We start from the raw sequence: 18,114 nt of genomic DNA, 5'->3' as shown, positions 1-18,114 counted from the left end.
ATGGACACATCTGCATTGTCCCAGTCCCCAGAGACCAGCTGGCTAAAACCACCTTTACTAGCAATCAGTTAAGGACAGGCAATCTTTTTGTTACATAGCTATATAAAAGTTCTTTAAAAACCCTACCAATTCATGGCAAGCAAGGTAGAGAGGTGGCCCCTGCCAGCAGGGAAGAGCTGCAGGGAAAAAAGCCACAACTTCTGTCACCCCTACCCGATCCGTCCCTGACAAAGGCCCTGCCACTGCACCAGCTGAGGATCTGCTGCCTGCTCAGGCCTGCCAGGTGCTGGCTCCAGGCCTCCGGGTCCTGGTTGCCCTGTCCACCTCCCTGGGTGCAAGGGGCTCAACAGGCCCAGGGTGCAGCAAAACCTCCTCCACCAGCCACACACGTGGCTGACAAGGCTCCGGTAGGACTGTCATCAGGGGATGGGACAGCACAGGTCAGGAGTCCTCAAAATCCACTCCAGATGGTGCCCTCTTGCTAGAAGGAGATGGAGGGAGCATCACAGCCCAAAGCCCCACACCTTGCTCCCATGCAACTACAGAGCAGAGTCCATGAGATCTCCGTGCAGCCCAGCCACAGCACTAGGCCTGGGAGCAACACTTACCTTTTGAAGCCAGGGTTAATGAGAGACTCTCCTGGGATCTTCCTCTTGGCTGACAAAGCTGAGCCAGCACCCCTGTTCTTCCTGGGGCTGGGGTCTGCCTCGGTCAGGGACAGGCAGGACAGGGATTGCAAAAGGTCAGCTAGTTGCTTTAGCAGTCCTGCAAGCCCAGGGTGAGCCTCCAGCAGCCCAGCCTGGCAGGCCCAACATCGTGGTGGGTGAGGAAGGGCCAAACCTGGTCTCTTCTCCCAAAGGAGGGAGCAAGCCGTGGGCCTGCCACAGTCCCCAGTCTGGAAGAGCAGCAAAGCCTGACCTCCTCCTGGAGGCTAGCAAGCAACCTGCCTGATGATGCCCGGCATGTGACCTGAGCAGAGTATATCCCAGACACCCCGAGAGCCACCGCGCTGAGCCCTGGCCCCTTCTGTGCTGGGAAGGGCAACAGAAGAGTGGGGCAGCTGACAGCAGCCACAGCTGAGGGGACTCAGAGTGTCCTGGAGAGCACATGGACACAGGACCAGCAGCCTCCTGGGGAAAAGAAGGGAAACAAGCAGTGGGAAGAGGGGATGTGCCCCCTGGCAACTGCCTACCTGGTAGGAAGAGCTGCTGGCTCCAGACAGCATTCTTCTCAGGGCTGCAGGAAGACGCCAGTGTGTCCACCACTGCTGAGACAGGAACCAGAGCCAGAGCTTGTGACAACACACCCCAATGTGGCATGCAGCACCCCAAGCCTCCCCAGCAAGCTCCCTCCCCTCCACAGCCAAACTGAGCCACATTCTTCTCCCAGCACTCCCACCCAGGCTGCTGCAACCCCAGGATCTTCCTAGACCCCTAAACCAGAAATCTCTGTAAGGCGACTCCCACACAGAGATGATGGTGTGGTGCTAGCCATGGGGACAAGGTTGTGTTTCTGCACAGAGACACAACACTGCGTCCTCTGGTCCCACGCTGGATCTCTTCTGCCCGAGGTGGCCATGTGCAGACCCTGGCCAGCTTTGGGAACTGGCCGGTGCATATAGGAAAAATAAGGCAGCACCCCTGCTGTCCAGCTCTCCTGGTCAGTCCACCCAGAACCAGTGAGGAGAAACCACCTGGGGCGAGGCCAGGGTGGCACAGCCTTCTCCTGTTGCTGACCAAGCTGGATCACCTGGGACACTTTTGGGTGAGGGGGACAATACCACAGAGGTGGCAGGGAGCTGCCCACCATCCTCCCACCTTTACCCCCTTCTAAAACCCTCACAGACCTTCCAGACGTCTCTCCAGGCTTCCCACATGCTCTGCCATGCCAAACACCAGCGCCTGGAGCTGGCTCCTCGCCTCAGCAACAGGCAGCTTGAAGAGATCCAGGGCCGAGCACTGGGCCTCGTCCCGTGGCTGCAGTGTGGCCTTCCCCTCGCCCAGGCTCAGCGATACAGCCCGCCGCCCCAAGGCCTCCCTGCACAGGTGAGGCTGGGGTGAGTGGGGCCCTCGACAGAGGGGCCGGGTCCCCGCAGCTGTGGCACCCACCTGAGCTTTGTGCCGTGCTCCTCTGGCCGGCACCGCTGCAGAGGAGAGGGGGCACGTCTCGACACGGCCTTCCCCGGCCCCCGGCCCGGGCCCCACAGCCGCCCGGGCCCGGGCCTTTCCCGCTGCCCCAGCCCCGCTACCTACGCAGCCGAGCGGCGGACGGACGCTGAGCTCCCCGGCCCAGACCTCCAGCGCGTCGGTCACACTGCGGGAGGCAGCAGTTCAAGCCGTGCCGGGGCCGCTCGGCCTCGGCCCCGGCCCCGGCCCCGCACTCACTAGAAGGTGCCGCCGGGGCCGGGGCCGGGGCGGCAGTAGCAGAGGTACCGGCCCGGCCCGGCCTGCAGCAGGTGGAAGGGCCCGGCCGGCTCCGCCATGGCGGCAGCGCCGGAAGGGGCGGGCGAGGCCTGCGGGCCCTCCCCGGCACTAGGGCAACCAGCCCCGCCATGGTTAACCTGGGGTTGCGGCGGGTGGAGGACAGCGTAGCCGCCAAGCACCCGGTGCGGCCTTCCGGGGCCGGGGGCGCTGGAGCGGGCGGGAGGGGGCTGGGGGCGGGCGCCGGGGGGGCCGGGGCCGCAGCCGACGCCCCGCGCTGAGTGTGCCTCCGCAGGCGCTGCAGCAGTACGCGGCCTGCCAGTCCCACGCCTTCATGAAGGGTATCGGTACCTTCCTGGCAGGTACTGCCTGGCTCGGCTCTCCCCATGCCCCCCCCAGCTTTCCCCGTGCCCCCCCGACTCTCCCCGGCCGCTCCCCGGGGGCCGCGGGCAGTGGGAGGGGGGTGGCCCGGGTGGGGCCGTGGCCGGTAACGGCGCCCGGCCCTTGGGTTTCGGCAGGCAGCGGAGCCGCCTTCGCCGTGCAGAAGCTGGTCAACAAGAAGCTGCCGTACAGCCTGCAGTGGAGCCTGCTGCTGGCCGGGGGTGAGCATCCTGCCCGGCCCTGCCCGCGTCCAGGCAAGGCGGCGGGACCCCGCTCTGAGCGGGGCCGTGCCGCGGGGAGAAGGGCTGTTCGTCCTCGGCCTGGGGGATTTTTCTCCCCTGGCTCCCGTCACGGCCCTGCACCTCACGGCCCCGGGGGGGTCGAGTACAGCTCGGAGGCAGCAGCAGCAGCTTATACGCTGGCAGGTGCTTTGCCCACCGCTGCCCTTAGCAAATGCCCTTGCTGCTGGCGCTGTCGGGAGCATCTTGGTCTCTTCAGCTGCAGGGTCCCTCGCCAGCTACGTGGTAACCCGAGCCGAGACGCGGAAATGCGCCGACTTCTGGATTTACCTGGAGACAGGCAAGTCCCCACGGGAGCTTGCCGTGGCTGGTAGGGTGTCTCAGCCTGCAGGTATGTTCACATCTCTCCCTGCTGCTTTCCCTGGGCTTGTCATGCCTGTTTCTTCCCTGCTGTGACAGTTTGCTGCTCTTGACTCATAATTAAGGTGGTGACTGTTTGTGTCATTGCCAAAATCCCCATAGAAGTCCTACAGTGGCACCCTGTAGCCGAGGGATAGGAGCAGGCACCTGGGGTGGCAGCAGTGCTAGGGTGGCTGGAGCACCCTGCCTGGTCTCATGGCTCCCATGTCCCTCGTGCCCCAGCCCCATCACCTACACTGCAGGTACCTGAGCAGGGCTGGCAGTGTGGGGTAGGAGCACTTGCTTCTGCCTGCTGCCCTGCCTGCTTTTGTGGATTCACAAGAGCCTGCGTGAAAGGCTTGCTTGCTAGCAGAAGAAGAAGAGGGTAGGGGATGGAGGGAGGCAGTAAACCACTCCACACCCCAGTTGCTCCGTGCAGTGGGCAGAGCTGGAGTGGACGATTCCTGCAGCTGCCAGCTGCTTTCTCCCACTGGTACACTGAGTTCCCGAAGCTGGGCCTAGCTGAAGAGGGTTTAAACGCTTCACCAGGGCTCTGTGGTTCTCTGCCCGCCCCTGGCAAACACTCAAGGATAGTCAGGGGTCCAGGGAGCTTGTTCTTTCTGTTGCAGAAAATCTGCCCAGTCCAGAGGACAGAGAGAGCGTGGCACCGCTGGTGAGAAGGAACAAGTACGGGGATGTTGTGGAGTAGCTAGGAGAGCACAGCACGCCATGCACGTGTCCTGCTTCACCCTTTCCTGCCTGCCAAGCCTGCCTGCACCTGTGCTGCCTGAGAGACTGGTGGGCTCTGTGGCACTGCCCAGGAACTCAGATGAGTCGATCCAGTGAGAGCGTGGTGCAGGCACCATAGGGATTGCTGCCTCCCAGGTGACCTCTGAACGTCACACATGGGGGTACAATAAAAGTCAAGAGCTTAAAGTGCACGTTGTGGATGAAGCAAAGGCTGGCGGTGGGACAGGAAGAGCTGGGATGCAGGTGATAAATGTCACCCTGAGGCAGCCCCTGCAGTAAACATTGGAGCAGAGAGCGCTGGTCCCTCTGAGGCCATGGTGCTTGCAATCCAACAGCACAGGGCTGTGAAATGATGACAGGCGCGGATGGGTCTGGGCTAAGCAGTGAGAGGGCAGAGCTGTTGCCGTGTGCTCTCTGTTTCTTGAGCCTAGCTGGTCACAACCTCCCCGCCCCTGTAGGAGCAAAGCTTTTCTCCCCTCCCTGAATGGAGCTGAGCTGAGCCCTGCAGCTGCATGGCCTCTGGGGGTGTTCTTTCTGCCCCCACAAAGGGGGTGCACATGTGCCTAGAGCCCCTCTGTGTGGTGCCTGCCTTGCTCTCGGGGCAGTCACCTGGCCAGTCCCAGACTTTCCATCCAGATCCATAAACAACTGGCAAGGGAATGGTACTGTCTCGAATTCTGCGCACCCAGAGGTGCAAGTGGGAAGATTAAGAAGCCTCTTTTACTTCCTTTTTTCCTAACAGCAAATTCTAAGTCATGACTAGGGCAAACTGGCTGCTCTTGGTGGATGTCCAGCTCTGATTCAGCTGCAGCTGAATTTCTTAGAAGGGGGATCCCAGCCTGGGATCTGGAAGCTAGCTGGTTTCTTAGAGCAGAGCAGCAGCATTTCAGCTTCAGAGATCAAAAGTACCTCCTTCCCTGGGAGAGCTGGAGACAGTCCCTGAGCCTTGGCACAGGAGGGAGTCCCAGTGCTGGGAACATGAAGGGCCTGGGGAGGAAACTGGGTTTGGGGGCTCAGAGCATCATCTGAACTGGAATCACATTTGCCCTGTGCAGAGAGTTGGGGAGCACCCAGCAGAACAGCTAAAAGCAAAGTGGCTGTGGGGAACAGGTGGGTTAAGCCAAGCACAGTGTACTGGGAACTCAGCTGGAGCAGGGAGGGGTGTTGCTAAGTGAGCAAACCCATGAAGCTCGTGCTGCCTGCGAGAGCAAGGAGGGCAGTGAGAAACTGCAACTCTTACTAAAGCTGCTCCTCTCCTGGGGCGTGCAGAGGAATGTGGTGGGGTGGGAGGCTCTTTCCAGATGGGTTTGATGAGTTGCAACTGGCCCTGCACAGCTGTCCAGTGGCTGGATGCATGCCATGGTTTCTCTGAGCTGCCAGTGACTGCATGAACAAATTGCCAACCCTGCGGGCTGCTCTCCTGCCCTGCTTGGGTACCAGACCCGGTTCCCTGGGAGCCGAGGCTCCCTACATGTTTTCCTTGCGTGGAGGCTGCGGTCATGAGTGCAGCGGTGAATGCACAGGACAGAGTCAGCTTGAGCCTTTGGGGTGACTGGACCTTGGGAAACCTGGACTTTGCCACCATAGCTGGTTGAAACTCTTCCACTTCCAGGTGGGCCTGAGTCTGGAGTGAGGTTTCAAGCCTGTCTTGGTCCATCTTGGGGGATTCTCCAGGCTGGTAGAGCATTCAAAGCCATGATGGTGTCTCAGCACGGGGCAGGCTGCAAGGGATTGAGACCGTCAGGCAGAGCCTGACCTGTGGCTTGGTATGAGTAGACCCTGTAAGTGGCTCTACCCCTGCAGGACAGCCAGGCTTGATCAGCCTGTTGCTGATCAAGAGCCATAGAGCCATAAGAGTGGTTACAAAGATTTATTTCTGATTATAAAAAAAACAACCCAAAACAAACAAAATCAAACCTGCACGTTCGCATGTCCCTGTTTTTACTCATTTGGAAATGGAGGCGCATCCTCCCAGCTGCCTGGTGTGGGGTGATGCAGGGCTCAAATCCTAAGGCAGTGCAAAGCCCCACTCCCACAGTGAGCCCATCACCTCTGTGATGGCACAGCCACGCACCAGGGAGCCACAGGGGCTTTTTGTGCCATTGCTGTGGGGACAGAGGAGGCTCTGGCTGTGGCAAAGGCAAGACTGGCTTAGGAACTGCAGGAATGGGGAAAGCACCGCATCTGGTTGCTGAAGGGGGACGTGCTGCCTACAGCCCATGTCTGGTTGTTGCTAAGCTCCTACCCAAAGCCCCCTGTGCTGAGGCTGGTGGAAGTCCAGGCCAAGATCTGGCCCTCAGGAAGGTCAGTGGGGTTTGTGCATTGGACAGAAAGACAGCATGGGCTCTGGGTGATGTCCAGAGCTCCCTGGGATGCTGATGCTCCAGGGACAGGCTAGCAAGCTCAGCTATAAGGACTAGCGTAAGTAATACTTCCCACCCACCCCATGCACATCAGAATAAATCCTGCTGTTGTCTGGACTTGCTGGCCCAGTCCAGCCCAGGTCTGGCAGCAAAGATGCCCCAGGTCTGGACATCCAAATCCTGAGCCTGCTCTGGGGTCCGTCCCCAAGTAGCACTGGGAAACCCTTAAGCAGGGCCAGTAGTCCTCTTCTGTCCCCCCTTTCTGCAGCTTGAAAGCAAGGGGAGGGCAAAAAGGCACAGCTTTCCTTCTGGGACAGACAGCGTTGGGTATCACAGGCGGACATCTCCGAGCACTTGCCATATCCCACGTGTTCAGGCCATGAAGACTCCAGCAGGAAGGATGGTGCTGGTTCCTGCAGACAAGGCCCACCCTGTCCCTGCTGTTAGATTGTGAGGGACTTGCTGTGCCAGAGCAGGCAGATGGCAGTCACCAGAGACGTCAGGGTGGTGACCACAAAGAGCAAGATGAGGATGACCCAGTAGTTGTACAGCATGCTTTTATGGGAAGAGGGCTTCTCTGCCGGGATCATGTTGGTGAGGTTCAGCATGTAGCCCAAGGCCCAGCCAATGGAGGTTTCTCCTGCCTGTGGAAACATCATGGCATTGTCACCACCCTAGACAACCCAGCTCCATGGCTGTCAAAAGACCTTCCAAGGACTACCTCACTGTCAGCCCAATGGAGGAGAGGGGTTTGGGGCAGTCCACAGCACCCTGAGCCCTCGCTTGCCTGCCGGTCCAGCCAGCCCTGGGACAAAGCAGTGACTGTCCCATGCTGAGCTGGGCTCATCCAACGGGAGCAGGATCTCGTCCGCTCAGGCCAGTCCTGATCCTGCTGCCCATCCCATGGCTCGTGCAGGTGAGGGGTCTTGGCAAAGGTGGGATCCTGCCTCGAGATAACTTCCCAACAAACTAGATCAAAGAGTTTTTTGAGATAGATGGTGTCTTGAGGGCCAAGGAAGGACTGGAGGACCCTGCAATTCATGACTCCATGACCACCCTACAGTCAGCTCAGCTCATTTTTTTTCCATCTCCCAGATCCAGCCAAAACCTGGCAGTTCCAGCCTGCCCCTGTTCCCTGAGATCTTCCCTCACATTGCTTGGCTCTTTCTTGTTGTGGGATCATCTCTCCTGCAGGGCTTTTTGGCCTAACTCAAACAGATACCATGGGATGTGTATGTGCTCTGCTGTTACCCACCTTCTTCTGGAAGGCAATGTTGGGGAAGGAACGGTTGTTGAAGTTATAGCCTTTTGTGGTAAGCAAATAAACGAACGTGCTGACAGCACAGTAATCCGGCAGCCTCTTCTCCAGCTTGGGGGCTTTCTGGAGCAGCTGTATGGGATGCATGGAGGGAGAGAGAAAAGGGGTCAAGGCAGCAAGGTCTAGGCTTTCTTTCTGTTGCCTGAAGCTCTGGGTGGTTGCATCTGGCTGGCTAAGGCACTGCCCATACCCACCTGAGCCTCTCCTGGTCCCATATGGGAGTCATCAGCCACCCTCCCCCTACTCCCTGGGTACCAGGACACCCAGCCCCCTCCAAGGGCTGTTCTCAGAGCCCAGGTGATGCCGCACATGAAGCAGCCCTCTCCTCCCCACCATGCCTGAGGAGCCCACCTCGCTCCAGCTAGTGGCACACACGGTCTCAGCAGCATCCTTCAGGTCGCTGGGCAAGTGCACGGGTGTCCCCATCACTACCTGGATGAAGTCTACTGTGTAGAAGAAGGCAGAGAAGGCCTGATGGAGGAAAGGAGGCAGCTGTGGGATGGGCTGGGAGCAAACCCTCTTGCCATGAACAGCTGCTCTGACCAGTGTGGTGGGCACAAGTGACTGCCCTTCCAGAGCTGGGGGGGCTGGCTTTGCTGCCATGTGATGCTGGGGACACCTGCCCACCCTGCAACCAGGCCACCACACCACTCCATGCCAGGACTTACGATGAAGTTTCCTGAAACCTCTGGCTGGAAAATGCCATCAAAGGAGCAGCGGGAAAAGGAGCAGGTGGTGAAGTCAAAGAGCTTGCTGACATGCAGAGCGCAGAGGCTCCCATTCCCGGTGCCAACCACGGTGATGGTGGTGTTGAGGGCAAGGCTTGGCCTCTCCTTCTCTGTGCAGGGGCTGTCGTAGACACTGCTTAGTGACAGGCTCTTGTGGTAGCCTGTGGGCCAGCAGGGATGGGTGATGGTTGCTTGGTAGCTCGCAGCCTGCTGAAGAAGCGACACATGGGATATGTGAGTCATGCTGTAGCCCCAGCTCCCTGGTGCTGTGCGGCAGCCCCAGCACCGTGGCCTGCCTGCCTCTGTTTCCCTGCTGGGGAGATGCAGAGGAGCATGGGCAGTGGTACGCAGAGCTGGCAGTTGCCACAAGCATCTTGAGATAACTTGGGATGTCTTGGCTCTGGCTGAGGGGTACAACACCTTATGGAGAAGGTGGGAGGAAGCACTGCGACCACGGGAGTGGGTTTGGGGCAAAACCCAAGAGTTGGCTGGGAAAGGTGTACAGCTGGCCCTGCGGGGCTGCCCTAGAGCCAGGGCTGGGGGACACCCCTGTATAAACACCCGGGTGAGGGGGCAACTACAGGGTAATGACAGCCAGCATCCCTGTTGAGCACACGCTGGTACCTGAAGGACCTTTGAGAGCAGCCTCTTGAGGACCTGGTCCCTTCCATAGCAGAGGAAGCTGTGGGTGTACACTTTGTACACCTGGCCGTACAGCTTCAGCATCACCTCATTTCTGGGGTCTTCAATGGTGTCCCTGGTTTCAAAGGTGATCTGTGTGGAAGCACCCCCGAAGTCCATGGCCCCCAGGGTCTTCTTCTGGGGCTGGATCCATTCCCCGAGCCACCCACGCTGAGCAAGGAAGACAAGAGTGGGGATGTGATGAGCTGCAGGACAGCCTGGCCACCACAGCCGTCCTCTCTGGGCACCACGATCCCCTGCCCACCTTGATGAAGTTCTCCAGGAGGTAGTTTGCAGTCACCCAGCCAAAGACCCCTTCCTCTTCCCCCGACAGGATCTTTGCCCCCCGGAAATCGAAGGGGTACAACTTCAGCATGGCTGCCACAGCGCTGAGGACGGCATCTGAAGCCTGCACATTCGTGATGCTGCGGGCCAGGCAAGAGGGCAGAGTGGCAGGGTTGTACTTGGGTGCCACGAGCAGAACCCCACTGCCTGCACAGCCCTCAGGGCCCGGCTCCGCCACGGCACATGGGGCGGGTGGCAGGTGGGTCCTCACCCGGGTACCTGTAGGGATGTCCCCAAAACAGCCCAGCTAATTCCTCTTGTCTCTGCCAGAGAAGGAGGCAGGTGGCAGGGATGGAGGTGTGCTCCCTCCTTCTGAGCCATAACCTGTGGCTGGGCGAGGGGGGCACAACTCACTCCTCTGTGTTGTTTTCAGGGTGTAATTATTTTCACTGCGTCCCATCAGGCTGGCAATGGGTGCAGGGGGACTTTCGTCCTGGCTAGCCAAAAAGACTGGTTGAGTTATCCTGTTGCTGGCTCCACACCAGCCACTTTTCAGCCAGGGATGTGCTGGCTGTGCCCTGCAGAGCATCTCCTGCTCTGAAAGGCAGGAGCACCTCTGCAAGGGACACGGAGCCAGGCAGCTGGGAGATCTAGGAGATTCACCTGGCAAGGCGGCAAGATCACAGCTGTCCTTTGCCATCTCCACCCCTGCCATGGGTGGCGAGACAGCAGGGTGGCATGGCAGGGCCCCCCAGGCAGCCTTTGAGGCCAGGCAGCTGGCATGGCCAGAACAAGCACTCACTTGAGCAGGCGCATGCCAGCTGTGGCACCTAGGTAGAGTGGGGTGCCTGCATGCTTCTCCTTGGGCACATCTCTCAGAGCCTGGTTCAGGCAGGGCACCAAGCTTGTCCCAGCAGCTGGAGGGGTGGAGCTGTAGCTGGAGATGCCAGGACCTGTGGAGAGGAAACAGCATTGCTCCCTGCAGGTGGTGGGAAGATGCTTGGTGGGCAGCTTTGCCCTTCCCAGGCTGTTCAAGAGGCAGGTGCTGCAGATTTCTGTGGGCATGGAGTCCTTCAGAGTCCAGCCACATGTCCCTGCCCATGCCGCATCCCCCACTGGCTGACAGCCTGGGAAAGGTTGCTTAAATGGAGAGTGGAAAACCATCCCTCGCTCCTCACTGGGCTAGGCAGGGAGCTGAATTGTTTCCTGGTGGTTCAATGCATGCCAGGAAAAGATAAACCACAGGCATGCATGGCTGCAAACCTGGGGAGGGAGATGGGGAGGTTTTGGGAACAGAGCTGGACTCCTCATAACACCTCACTGCACTGCTGAATACGCAGGGAGGCAGCTGGGCACGGCAGGGGCATTCGCACCATCGTGGTGCCCTGCCCACAGGGGACATGAGAGACCCTTCCACCAGGCACTGGCCCCCAGGGACTGGGACAGTCCTTACCCTCCACATCGCACATGCTGTGCTCGCTGACCACCCCAGTGTCATTCTCCTTGTCTGCAGGCCACTTGTAGATGAACATGGCTGTGTGGGAGGACCCGGCGTCCAGCACGATGCCATACTGCAGGGGGGAGGCAGTGCGTCAGGCCTGGAGGCAGGGAGACCCCCAGCTGCCCCAGGCTATCCTGAAGGAAGGCACTGGGGCTCAACAACCCACGGTGGCTGGCCGGTCCTGCCCTGGCAGCACCCTGCCCAGCAGCTTCAGGAGCATTGTCTGGCAGAGGCGAGCGCTGCTCAGCCCAGCATGGGCATGGCCTTGCCCACACCTGCCTGCATGGGACTGGGAGCGGGTGCTCTCCCCAGCCAGGGATACTGGCCACCTCAGGATGCCACTTGGCACAGCACAGGGACTCTGGCCTTTTGGGCATGGGGACCCCCTTGAGCACAGACTGAGAGGCTCTTCCCCCACTGCTTGCTCCCATCTCCCCACAGCATTGCTCCTGGCCAGTGGGCATCCATGCTGAGCTGTGCCGGCAGGTCCCTGGAGCAAGTGGTGGTGGGGGACACCTGGGAGAAGCCCCTCTGGGATGCAACTCGCCAAAAAAGGGCAGCCAGGCACCTCATCCCTCCTGCCCTTGTATGGCTTGGCCATTCTCTGGCTATAAATAACCCTGTTCCCTCCTGCCAAACAAGGTTACCCAGCTCCCAGGGAGGGGCCGCCCCATGCTGCCTTCAGCCTCCCCAGGCGGACCCCCTCTGCTTTACCCTCCCCACTGCCTGCAGGCTTGGGGCAGCCTGCGTTGGCCCCCTCTGTGCCCCTGCCAGAGCTGCTTCACTGATGGAGAGGAGGCTGTGAGTCTTTGGGGGGGAAAGCAAGGCAGGATCCAGTTCTGGCCCAGCTGAGCATCTCTGGGGTGAAACCACTTCAGGCTTAAACCTGGCTTGTACAAAAGCTCTGTCTGCTGCCTTCCCTGCCTGGGCCCAGGTGCAGCCCCCAGGCTGGGGCAGGCAGCTTCTTTCCCTGCCCAGCACCCGGCAGCCATCCCAGCCTTGCCTGGTGGGTGACCCTGGTCCCATCCCTGTCCCTGGCAGCCCCTGCCAGCCACAGAGTGGGCTCCAGCCTGAGTGGCTGCACAGTTGGGTTTTGGCCAGCTCAAGCAGAAGAAATAAAGTGTCAGGGTGCAGGCAGGGACGCCTGGGGTTCCTGCTTATAGGCAACCCCCACTCCCATGTGAACCCATGGCCCCACACCAGTGGTACCCCCTGCTCCTTCAGGGAACTATTTCCTATGGGTGACCCCCTGCCAGCCTCCCCTGGCTCCCATTAACTGCCAGTGGCTTGCCACATGGCCTGGGCCAAAAGCTATGAGCCAGCGGAGAACACCCTTCTGCGGCCAGACTGTGGCTGGTGTGCCACGGCACTGGTGTGGGGGAGCAGCTCCCAGCGGTGCTGAGGGGGAGCGGGGCTCTGACAGCAACCCCGCCCAGCTGCTGCTCCAAAGCACAAAGCTGGGGAGCAAGACCCCCAGTTTGGGCCATTTCTGGGCTGGGTGCTGGGGTCAGCGCCCTGGGCAGCCTTGGGGCAGGTCTCAGGTCCCTCCTCTGCCCAGCGTGCCATGGGCCATGCACCCCCTGGCACTAAGCGTCCCCTCCCAGTCGCTCCTCACCATAGCACCCACCGCCTTGCCTGCCCACCCTGAGGCTCCATGGGCACCCCCTGCACCTCCAGACAGGCAATCACCTGCCAGGCACAAGGAATAAATGATGCTGAGTCTGCCCCAGAAAAGCTGCCTGTCCAGGGGATGCCTGCTGGCATGTCACCACTGGCTCCCAGCCCCACAGTCCCCTCAGCACATCCCCTTCACTGTCCCAGCCCTCGCAAGCAGGTGCTGGCATCCCCATGAGGGGTCCCCAAGGAGGGTCCAACCCCAGCGGATCCCTTTACCCACATGTGTGTCCACAAGCCTTGTGGCTACCATGCAGATGTTCCTGGTGAGCTCACAGGGCATCGTGCCACTCCAGATATCACCTGGAGTGACATTAGCATGGCGACAAGGTGACAACGCTGTCCTCAAAGGGAAAGCATCAACAGGTCACCCCCAAACCTGAGGCTGAGCATGGCTGGGACCCCGGGAGCAGTTTCCAGCCCCAGGATGACACAGGATGGGCTGCAGCCTGTGGAGGAGGATGAGGCTGGAGGTGGAGATACCTATGGGGTGGCAGGGGCTAAGAAATGCTGGAGCAGGAGGCAGCAAGGATGACCCGCAGTGGTGGCAACACCTGGTGCCACACCCCAGGAATGAGGACAGCCCAGAAGGAGCAACACTGGGGATGCTAGATCAACCCTGTGGCAGGAACAGACATGGCCACACAAGCTTGGACACACAGCTGGATCTGGGATGGGCAGGGAAAGGCCCATGCGCCTGTGGCAGGGGGAAACCTGGTTCAGGGGATTGCATCCTGCCTTCACCAGGGCTGGCTTGGCTGTGCCCTGCTTCCAGCCCCACAGAGAGCTGGCACACATGGTACACGTGGGGTTGCACATGTGGCAGGGGGGTTGCACGTGTGTGGAGGTGCACACATGTAGGTGCACATGCACATGGATGTGCATGCATCTATGTGTGTGTGCAAGCCTCCAGCTGTGTATGTGGTGGGGGTGCATGGACATATGCAGGTGTGTGCAAATTTAGGTGTGGGGGTGCATGCACGTGGGGGTGCATGCACATGGGGGTGCATGGGTAAGGTGTACATGCACATGTTTGTGTGCACGTGGGTGCATGTGTGTCTGTGCATACATGCATTTAGGTGGGTGTGCATGTGTGGGTGGGCTTGCAGTGAGCATGTGCCCATGTGGGCACAAGTGTGTGTGTGTGTGTGTGCCTGGGGCAGCCATGCCGCCTGTGCAGGCCCAGGGAAGCAGAGCACACATGGCTGCAACTGCAGCTCTGCTGCCCACACAGGGCGGCCGACAGTGAGAAGCAGCACTGACCCCACACCCAGGGCAAGCCCTGTGGGGAGGTGTCTTGTTGGGTGTGACAGTGACACCACTGGGGTAGGTTGCAGAAACTGCTGCCCCACGCGGGTGCATGCTGGTGCCCTTTGCTGCCAACACCTGTGAGTCAGGGTGGGGAGCTCTCTTTTCAGATCCTGTTGTCCACGTGGGCAGAGCCCATCACTCCCAGGTGCAGGGAGGCAAAGACGGGCAGCAGCCCCAGGACTCGTGGGTGAAGGATGGTCTGTGGGACCCCCCCCGATCGATGGTGACCCAGCCCTAGCAGCAAAGGCAGCAGCGCTTGGGCCCAGCTGAGGTAACGACATGCGGCAACACGAACCGCTGCAGCACAGTGGGCGCTGCCAGCCACAGGGAGTGCCCAGCGCCCAGCCAGCCGCCGACGCCATGGCTTGCTCCATGGCCTCCCCGGCATGAGAGGAGCCACTGCAGCCTCACGCCAGCCCCCTCTGCCCCGCTCCTGGGGGGCACAGGATTTTGCATCCCAGCCTATCCCTGCAGAGGAGGCATCCTCCCCGGCAGTGCTGGTGGTGGTGAGCAGGGACGGAAGCCACATGCACAGGCATGTACACACAGAGAGGCCAAGGCAGACCTGGATGGCCAAGAGAGTCCCCAGGGATGAAGGAGAGGTCCCGTCCCCTCCTCCAGACCTGAGGGTACACACCTGCATGGGAATTGGGGATGGGGTCACCCACAGCAGGGCTGTGATGGCACCAGATGTCCCTGACCCAGACCCTGTCCCTGTCCCAGCCCCTGCACCTGGGCATTGGATCCATCACCCAGTGCAGAGTGAGCCACTGTGCAGGCACCAGCCATGGCTGAGCTGTGGGCTCACAGCTGTGTGGGGGGCACAGGCAGGTTGCCTGCAGATGGAAAGCCCCAGGAGGGAGAAACCCGGCTGAAAGACCATCTCGTTGGGCTTACGCTAGATTTGCAGCATAAGCACTGCTCTCAGCTCAACATGCAGGCTGGAGGGACACAGGGATGCCCTGGCACGCTCCTGTGCTGGAGCATGTCTCCCATCATCCCTCTCATCTGCCCCAGCATGCCTGGCTGCCAGCACCCTGGGGCTTGGCGGGGCCTCGCACACGTGTTCATGGCCCTGGCTCTAGCCCGTGGGACAGCACCCAACCCCAGCATCTCCTGGTGGCACAGGGATGATGGATTTTTCTAATAACAGGACCCTCTGACCAGACCCTGGTGATGCCGCAGGGCTGGGGGACATAGAGGTCCCCAGCTTGGCCTCACACTGGGACAGTGTCCTCATGCCACCCCCGGCCCCGCTGCCTCCCGGGTCACCCATGGCCCCATGGGCTCTGCCCCACTGCAGCATCACTCAACCCAGCCTGAGCCAGGTCTGCTCAGTTGCAAAGCCCCTGCAGAGGGGACACAGAGGGCAGTGATGTCCCCAAAGGCCCCAGGGCAGCGAGGTCACGGGTAGACCTTAGGGGTCCTGGTGAGTGCATGGCTCTGCCCAAAAACATCCCATACCCCAGGGGAGGAGGTGGAGGGGGATGCTGAGAACTGCCCTACTCGCTGCAGCCCAGCACCATGCCTCATGGCCATGCTCAGGCCTCCAGCCCCCCACTCTACAGGCTCTCTGGGCTGCCCCACAGTGCAGCAGGGGCTCAGGCCTGCCCCACAACATCCCACCTCCCTCGAGGGTGTCGAGACCCACGGGCCCCCAGGTCTGCAGTGGGTTACAATGGGTTTCCTTCCTGCTGCGGGAGCCGCAGCTTCCCTGGGTCGGCTGGCAGGGGAAGAACCCAGCGGGTTTTGTAACGGCCAGTGAAGAGATTTGCCAAAAGAAGGAAAAAAAGGGTTGTCAAGAGAAGGCAACAGCTCCGAGGCGTCAGGCGGTGGTGCCATAAGCCCCGCTGAAGACCCAGGAGGGAAGGGCAACACCGTTCTCCTGGGATCAGTCCCTCCAGCAGCAGGATAGCTAATCCAGGGTATTTTTAGGGCTATATTCCAAGCAAAGGAGCTAGAAAGCGAAGACGAGCTGTAGCTCAGCAGTGAACTGCACTAGCACCCAGCAGCTGCTGCTAATGTGGACTGAGCCAGCAAGGACCATGTCTTGCCCAAGTAGGTGGGGAGGACATGCCTGGGATCCCCCACAGCAGGACCAACCTCCTCTAAATTGTATTGGCATATCTTGGGCTGCGTTAGACTAAGACAAAGCTTTGCATCCCCAAAACAGCCCTGAGCTCCATGCAAAAGCAAACCCCTTGGTGCCTGCGTGACACCAGCCCCATGGGAACAGGTACCGCCAGGACACCGGTGCTGAGCTCTGGTGGGCAGTGCCTCACTGCGCACACTGTGCTGGACCTTGTGTGTGCTTGGCACATCCAGGAATGGTGCAAGACCCCAAGTCCCCGGGCCAGGTGGCACAGCCTCGGGCAGAGCAGGGCCAGGACCCACATGAGTGTTCAGCCCCAAACCACAGCACTGCCTGCAGACTGGAAGGTGCTACCACCCAGAGAGAGAAAAAGCACAACAAAGCACAAAATTTAAATTTCTGGGTATGCATCTAGCTTAAAACCAAAGCTCCAGCTTGAAACCAGGAGGAGAAAAGGCTTTCCAGGCTAACCTAAGTGCTACGCATGGGGGTCTCAGTACCAATCTGTCTAATTCCCCTGTGTCCAAAGAAAAAAAATCCATTTTGAAACCAGCTAAGGGCACTGCCCAAGATGCCTCAGCACGTGGTGATGGGTAGCAAAGAAAGGTGCCACAGGGAAGGAGTTCATCATTGCTAGGTATACTAACAGCAGCGAGTATCATCTTGGCTAAGCCAGCTCCTTTTCTCAGCCTCATCTTCATTACACCTGACAAACCTGGAGAGAAGGCAACACATCTGGCATTCAGGCTGGCTCAGAAAGTTTCCAAGCAAATTGCTTGGGATGAGAAAAAGTGGGTATTGGATGAACCATTTTCCAGGACGAGAGCCTGCTCCCCAAGAAATAGCTCTGTCTGTCACCAAAAAAAAAGATGACTTTTTTAAAAACAAAAGAGTCAACTGGGGGACTTGGCCAACCAGAATTTTTAACTTCTTTCAGCATCTGAATTTACAATGAAAAATAAAATAATAAAAAAAAGCAGCTCGTTTTCACAGGGAAGCACATTTCTCGGCCGGCAGCGATGTCTCAGGCGATGCCGCCGGAGCCCGGCGCGCCGGGCGATGCTGCGGTGCGCAGGGGCTCGCCGACCCCGACCGGGCCGCGGGAGCAGATGCTGACGCGGCAGCTCTAGCCTGGGGGGGCACATCCAGACACGTCCCCGCTAGCTTTTAGTGTGGCCAAAAGCCTCCTCTCCCGAAGCGCGGGTCTGAGGTGCCGGGCATGGGCGGCCGGGGGTCTCCGCCGGCGGGGCTCTCGCTGCTGGCCCGGCGGCGGCGGCCGCCCTGTCCCTGCGGGGCCCGGCGGGGGGGGCTGCTCCCTGCGACCCCCAGCCCGTAGCTCGGCCCCCCCGCAGCCCCGGCGGCCTCCCCTGACGCTGGGGATCCCCTGGATGCCGGAGCCCCTCCCGCCCCGCGCATCCCGCAGATCGGGGTGCCCGCTGCGGCTCCCCCGGTCCCCGGTAGCTCGGGTCCTCTCCCGGTGCCCGCCGTCCCCGTCCCCTCCGTGCCCGGTGCCCCCTGCACCGGCCCTGCTCACCTTGAAGCCCGGCGGGCCCCGCGTGTCCCCGGAGCCGAGGCAGAGCAGGAGGATGCCCAAGAGGCAGCCGAGGGCGAGGAGCAGGAGGATGACGGCGACCCGGCGGGCCATGGCGGGCCCGGAGCGGGGGCAGGTGAGCGTCTCCGCGGCGGCTGCTGCGGCTCCTGCTGCTGCTCCTCCTCCCCCGCCGCCTCCTCCTCCTCCTCGCCCGCCTCTCCCGGCTGAGTCACCGCCGCCCCGGCCCACCCGGGCGGGACACGGGGCTCCGCCGGGCTGCGGGGGGCCGGCCCTGGGCTGCGGGGCCCGCGGCTGCCCCGGGCTCGGCTCCGTTCTGCCCGCCCCCGCCCCGGTATCAGCCCCATCTACCCCCCCCCCACCCCCCAGCCCCGGGCATGGTCCTTGACCCCGGAGTCAGCCCCATCCCGCCCCCCCCGGGCA

The 18,114-nt window shown here is 60.7% G+C and overlaps 3 protein-coding genes across 10 annotated transcripts; 1 reads left to right on the top strand and 2 right to left on the bottom strand.

Moving 5' to 3' along the window:
- Positions 1–40: 40 nt before the first annotated feature.
- On the bottom strand, positions 41–2,488 carry PAXX (PAXX non-homologous end joining factor). 5 transcript variants are annotated; one of them, XM_049833284.1, is made up of 7 exons: positions 2,385–2,488; positions 2,253–2,313; positions 2,109–2,143; positions 1,847–2,037; positions 948–1,267; positions 609–799; positions 41–481 (listed from the first exon to the last, which is right to left on the bottom strand). In XM_049833284.1, exons 1-7 carry the CDS (start codon positions 2,480–2,482, stop codon positions 442–444), a joined length of 936 nt encoding a protein of 311 aa, XP_049689241.1. In that variant the 5' UTR covers positions 2,483–2,488; the 3' UTR covers positions 41–441. The 5 variants fall into 5 exon arrangements, with proteins under 5 accessions (XP_049689241.1, XP_049689237.1, XP_049689238.1 ...); XM_049833280.1 differs by having other exon boundaries at positions 609–765; positions 1,193–1,267; XM_049833281.1 differs by having other exon boundaries at positions 609–702; positions 1,193–1,267.
- A 39-nt stretch (positions 2,489–2,527) lies between these two features.
- On the top strand, positions 2,528–4,375 carry TMEM141 (transmembrane protein 141). Of its 2 annotated transcripts, XM_049833286.1 has the most exons (5): positions 2,528–2,605; positions 2,716–2,782; positions 2,939–3,022; positions 3,300–3,431; positions 4,069–4,375. In XM_049833286.1, the coding sequence occupies exons 1-5, from the start codon at positions 2,552–2,554 to the stop codon at positions 4,146–4,148; spliced, it is 417 nt and encodes a 138-aa protein (XP_049689243.1). In that variant the 5' UTR covers positions 2,528–2,551; the 3' UTR covers positions 4,149–4,375. The 2 variants fall into 2 exon arrangements, with proteins under 2 accessions (XP_049689243.1, XP_049689242.1); XM_049833285.1 differs by lacking the exon at positions 4,069–4,375 and having other exon boundaries at positions 2,939–3,418.
- A 2,317-nt stretch (positions 4,376–6,692) lies between these two features.
- On the bottom strand, positions 6,693–17,912 carry ENTPD2 (ectonucleoside triphosphate diphosphohydrolase 2). Of its 3 annotated transcripts, none has more exons than XM_049833273.1 (9): positions 17,677–17,912; positions 11,018–11,135; positions 10,367–10,517; positions 9,545–9,704; positions 9,223–9,450; positions 8,539–8,808; positions 8,222–8,341; positions 7,808–7,942; positions 6,693–7,196 (listed from the first exon to the last, which is right to left on the bottom strand). In XM_049833273.1, exons 1-9 carry the CDS (start codon positions 17,785–17,787, stop codon positions 6,996–6,998), a joined length of 1,494 nt encoding a protein of 497 aa, XP_049689230.1. In that variant the 5' UTR covers positions 17,788–17,912; the 3' UTR covers positions 6,693–6,995. The 3 variants fall into 3 exon arrangements, with proteins under 3 accessions (XP_049689230.1, XP_049689232.1, XP_049689233.1); XM_049833275.1 differs by having other exon boundaries at positions 8,539–8,805; XM_049833276.1 differs by lacking the exon at positions 8,222–8,341.
- Between the last annotated feature and the right edge of the window lie 202 nt (positions 17,913–18,114).

This window comes from Accipiter gentilis, chromosome 29, assembly GCF_929443795.1.
Source record: "Accipiter gentilis chromosome 29, bAccGen1.1, whole genome shotgun sequence".
NCBI lineage: Eukaryota > Metazoa > Chordata > Aves > Accipitriformes > Accipitridae > Astur > Astur gentilis.
This window is presented reverse-complemented; position numbering and strand designations above follow the sequence as displayed.